The following is a 5,548-nucleotide window of genomic DNA, read 5'->3' on the forward strand; positions in this document are numbered from 1 at the left end:
AGGTGAGGGATGGAGAACTATTTTTTTAACTTGATGTCGAGATGTGATGGGTTGGAGAACTGTTTACAGAACTTTATGTACTGAGGTGACATGGATGAGAATTATTTTCTGAACTTTGCGTTGAGACAAGAGGGTATGCAGGACTATTTTCTGAAATTTACTTTGGGAAGTAAGGGGGTGAGAAACTTTTCATTGATTTCGTATAGGACTTGAAGTATACAGAGATTAGATATTGTGTTGTGAGTGTTTTTAAATTTAGGTTTGTTATCAATGTGGTACATTCAGAATGATTACATGGATTTTTTTATACATATTTGTGTTCTAATAGCATAATATAATGGTGGGAAGAAATCATTTTGGTTACCTAGTACTTAATGTTGAAATCAATTTTACAGGGAAGCAGTTACGTAGATGTCCAGCTTATTGATGAGGATAATTTCCCTGAGACTCTAACATTTTGTAGGACATGGATAGCTTTATTGCTGTAGAAAATGTCAGGTTTGTTAATGAAATTAAGTAAAATGTTTTATGCCTCATTCATGCCATGGCTGGGGCATATAGTATTAACCCTTTTTAGCTCACATGAGCTGAAAGCTAAAGTGGGCTATTCTGATCACATTTTGTCCAGCATAAGTCTTTTCGTCTCTTCATGCACTTTTAACATTTTCAACTTCTTCTTAAGCACCACAGGGCTAATATCAGCCAACTTGCCTCAAACCATGCTTGGGTAAAGAGGATTCAAGTTTGTGTAAAATGGAGGACCATGCTCCATCCAAAGGGAAGGTAATAAAAAAGATAGGGTGGAGTCATTTTAAAATCTTCTCAGCAACCGCTAGGCCAGAAAAGTTGAAATTGATATGAATTCTTCCTGACATAGTGTAGATTCAAGTTTGTTCAAATTATGGCACCATGGAATAAGATGGGACCACAATAGGAGATCAAAAATGGTGAAGTCATATTAGAGGATCAGAAGTATTACATACTAATACATAGGAAAAATCTTTTGTAAAATTACCCCTGAGTAAAGGCAATTGTAAAGCTATGACACAGCTAGTTTTTTTTATGATTGCAATTGGTTGTTATTTGTCGTCGTCCATCATGCGTTAACATTTAAACATTTTTAACTTTTTCTTGAAAGCTACCTGTTCAATTCTTTTCAAATTTAGTATGAAGGACAAGAGGGACATAAATTGTAAATTTCAAGACTCCAGCACCCCTGTGGCATTAGGGGCGGGCCAAAGACTGCCCAAAATTTACCAATTTCCAAAACTCTTCTTGCCTGCGGCACATTTTCACATCTCCTGCAAGACGCCCGTGGCCAGAACAAAGCTCCTAGAAGCTGTGTGTATTTGCAAATAACACACACCATGGAACACGGAGGACACGGAGTATCTCCGTGGATTTTCCACCGTGGTCTTTCCACGGTGGGGTGTATAAAACTTGTGTCGTGTACTGTACTATGACAAATATTAAGCAAGCACCTGCATGTTAGTATATTCATCTAGAAACTCCACCGTTTTTAAATACATAATGTAATCTCTGTAATTTCTGCTTCTCTTGTTCATAATAAGCCTTTTGATTTTATGAAATGCTGACCTCCTCATAACATTATTGCATCAAATATTTTCCGTTTTCCATTCCGTTCTGTCTTCCATTCCGTTTTCCGTTCCGCGTTTTAGCAACACCCCAAAGAAAAGAGTGTAGTCAACGACCATGTGTAATTAACTCTCTACATTAAGTGTGGACATTTTATTAACACATGGTATTCTTTTACTAATCGACTAAATTTGATTTTAACATATATTATTTTCCAGATGTTTTAACAAAAGAGTTCCTAAATCTTAGAATGTCCTCTCCAACTAAAGAATTCAACATTAAATTGTTGGTCATATAGAATTGTTCAAGATCTCTTGGATTTAGTAAAATGAAAGATTTAATTCTTATTCACTATTGAAAAGTTATCAGCAAGTTGAAGTTCAAATAAAAGTTTTGCAGCTGGAGTGAATCTTCAAGGTCACAGTATCAAATATAAATTTATCCAAGAGTCTTGTGACAAAGAATCTGATATACAAAATATGAAATCCCCAGCTTAAATAGTTCTGGAGATATGACCTTCTTGGGCTTTTCTTAAAAGTAGGTCAAACTCCAAAGCCAATATCACAAGTAAAAACTTTGATAGCTAAAATTGTTTTGTCACAAGAAATGCACACATGAAAAATGAATGACCTATCACTTACAATTCAAAAGTGATGAGCAGCAAGGTTAAAGTTTCACCTGAAGTTTGGAAATATATGTCAAACTTCAAGGTCAAGATTGCAAAGTCAAAGACAATGGTGTAAAATGAAAGGTTCTGTCAGAAGGAATCTATATACAAAATCTAATGGCCATACTTTAAATAGATAAGGAATTTGAACAGAAACTTTTGCTGCATCTTCCCCAATTCAACAGAGTCAATTGTACATTATTTATTTAATATTGTGACTTATAAGTATATTATAAACTGATAGTGCATGTTATGAATTACAGTATTTACCATAATGGTCACTTAAACGTTTAAAATAAATAACACAGACTATAATGACCAAATAATTTTCAATCGACCAGTATTAACTAGTATTGACTGGTTTCAACCAGTATTATTGACTACCAGCCCGGTCAATACTCATATTGACCACTTTTTTGCCAACCCTGAATTAAAAAGTCAATAGCAACAGATAAATTTCAATAGGAAAAGCTCACTTTGTATTGTGGATATTGGCCTGGATAGTTTTGTGTGTTTAGAGCACCTGCCTATTACATATGTAATACAGGGATGTCGGGTTTGATTCCCGGTCCAGTCAAACCATGGCTATCGGTTTGAATAGCTCAGTGGTTAGAGCACCTGACTAGTAATACAGGGGTCTGGGGTCCAATTCCTGGTCGTTATATCATGGGAATGAAGGGCCTTTGATTTGATTCCCGGTTCAGTCATATCTTCTTTTCCTTCCCATTACATCTACATATCACAGACTATCCTTGACAATTCAGCTTGATATGATTACACTTTGTTTATTTTGTAGGACGGTGGAGATTTAGATAAGTGGTGTGATGTTATTGATGGTAAACAGAAGACTGTGACCTTGAATCTGAAGATCTGTGATGAAGACTGGACGTTTGGGGTCACTCTCTGTTACAGTACTACAAATCTAAGTAAGTACTCAGTAATAATGTAAGACTGAACTCTGTATCATGTTTATCTAATATATACATTGTAAAATCAAACACATATTGAATTAATTCACAAACAAAATAATGTTCTGTTAAACTCACAAACACAAGTACATGTTACACATCACAAACAGAGGACTGTAATGTACACAGGGCTGTAATTAACACAGGGCTGTAATTAACAAGGGGATGTAATTAACAGAGGGTTGTAATTAACACAGGGCTGTAATTAACACAGGGCTGTAATTAACAAGTAGAAGGAATTAGCACAGTTCTGTAAATTACACTGTGTTGAACTGTGTAATTAACACTGTGTAGAGATGTGTAATTAACACTGTAGAGCTGTGTAATTAATGCTGCATAGAGATGTGTAATTAACACTGTAGAGCTGTGTAATTAACACTGTATTTATAGATATTGGATTTTCTTCACTTTAGCAGTGAGCCACTCAGTCACAAAGAGGTTGTCTCTGATGTCCACACATAAACCGTTAGGAGACTCTAAATCACAGTGAATGTAGCGGAGGAACTGTCCGTCCTGATCTAGGATGTGGATACGGTGATTGACATAGTCTGCTGTCAGGATGTGACTCTGGCTGTCTGTAGTGATGCCGACTGGAATAAATGATTGCTTGGTATTAGAGAGATGACCAGTGTATCTAAATCGGAGTTTCCCTGACTGATTGACCACCACTACTGCTCTAGCGTTATTGTCAGCCACACAGATATCCAGGTTCTTGTTCTCACTGATATAACGACCAGATGAGTAGAGAGGACGACCCTGATCATCAAACTGAATGCTTTGTTTCTCTGTGGAGCCGGAGTAACGCACGACTTTGGATTGTATGTAATCATCACTGACCATGGTAACCAGGAGGTCGTTACCCGCGGTACAGCAGACATTGAGAGGTCTCCACCCCTGTAGTGTGATCACGGTCTGTATCTGTTTATTATTAATTAAGTTTATAGTGTAGTTACTAGAGTCAGTATAAACAAGATCTCCGTCCCGTGTCACTGCTATGTCGTGTGGTGTGTCCCCTGACTTGGTTTGTATTGATGTCAGTAGTTTACTCTGGAGGTTGAGCAGCTTCATGGTGTTGTTATACCCGCATGTCCAGACTTGATCTTCACTCAGACAGCTAACACTGTATAGATATTTATACCCAGTGTCTATGGTGGCGGTGACGCGCGGCTCATCAAGCAGTGGTTTGACTGGAGGAGACGATACAGCTTCTGCTGACTTCATTGTGTCGCCACGTTCTGTGTTAATGGATAATGGCGACAGAGAACCAAACATTTCGTTGAGCTGATCTTTGTTTATTTTCTGAGGAGAGAAACTCGGTAATGTGACTCGGAATTTAGGCGGTAATGTTCTAAATTCGGAATTCCTAGATTTGTAAGTAGAGGTTAAGGAGACGTCATTTGATTTTAGGATTGATTTCAAGTCGGACATGATCTGTTTGAGTTCCGCCATTTTCTGTGTGATTTCTTCTGTGTTTTTATTTAGCGCGTCCAGATGTTTAGTTTTCATCTCCGCAATGGCGGATTTCCGTCGGTTGACAATGGCGGTGATCTCCCGGTGCAGGATTTCTCCTTGTTCATCGGCATATGTCGTCAGTTTCCCGTATTTCCTTTCTAATTCGGCTTTCTCAGTTTTGACATCAGACACCATTCCTTCATACCGGGGATAAATCCTTATCTCTAATTCTTTTAGATCTTTTTGTAAACTTTCTGTTTTAGCACTGAGTTTTTCCAGAACATCTGATATATCGTGACCTTTGTGTTTACCCGAAGTGACGCAAGTTAAACAGACAGGAATGTCACATTTTTCACAGAACATTTCGCAGTGTTTATCGGCGTGTTTCGGACATTTTGGGTAGTTAGGAGAAGACTTTCTGTGTAAAAAGGGCACGACATTGTGTCTTTTAGACGAGTCTGAGAGATGTTTTACTGCACAGTTAACACAGAGATTTATATTACAAAGTTCACAGTGACTCTGTAGGGGGACAGTTTCACAGAGGTCACACAGTAGGACTTCCTGAGCACTGCGCCGGGGATGCATTTCTGATGGCGGGATCACACGAGAAGTTTACTGTTAATTAAATAAAAACGGAATTTCATTTTTAAATTAAATATTTTGACAGATTAAAACGATTAACGAAATAGAATTATAGTATGAAATAAAACACAGCGGTCATTACTATTATAATAATTTAGTCTCACCTTAAAATCCAACATGGCCTCCCTGTTCTTTCGACCTTCCGTCTAGTCCTGAGAATTAAATACCTGTGCGGCGTGTCAGCCTGTATACACTATCTACATGTTATCGCTTGAGTAAATAT

At 37.5% G+C, this 5,548-nt stretch overlaps 1 protein-coding gene across 1 annotated transcript; it reads right to left on the reverse strand.

Annotated features, from left to right (window-relative positions):
* Positions 1 to 3,219: 3,219 nt before the first annotated feature.
* LOC125674614 (E3 ubiquitin-protein ligase Midline-1-like) lies at positions 3,220 to 5,268 on the reverse strand. Its single transcript, XM_056159715.1, has one exon. The coding sequence runs from the start codon at positions 5,266 to 5,268 to the stop codon at positions 3,616 to 3,618; it is 1,653 nt and encodes a 550-aa protein (XP_056015690.1). The 3' UTR covers positions 3,220 to 3,615.
* Between the last annotated feature and the right edge of the window lie 280 nt (positions 5,269 to 5,548).

Source organism: Ostrea edulis, chromosome 3 (assembly GCF_947568905.1).
Source record: "Ostrea edulis chromosome 3, xbOstEdul1.1, whole genome shotgun sequence".
Lineage (NCBI taxonomy): Eukaryota > Metazoa > Mollusca > Bivalvia > Ostreida > Ostreidae > Ostrea > Ostrea edulis.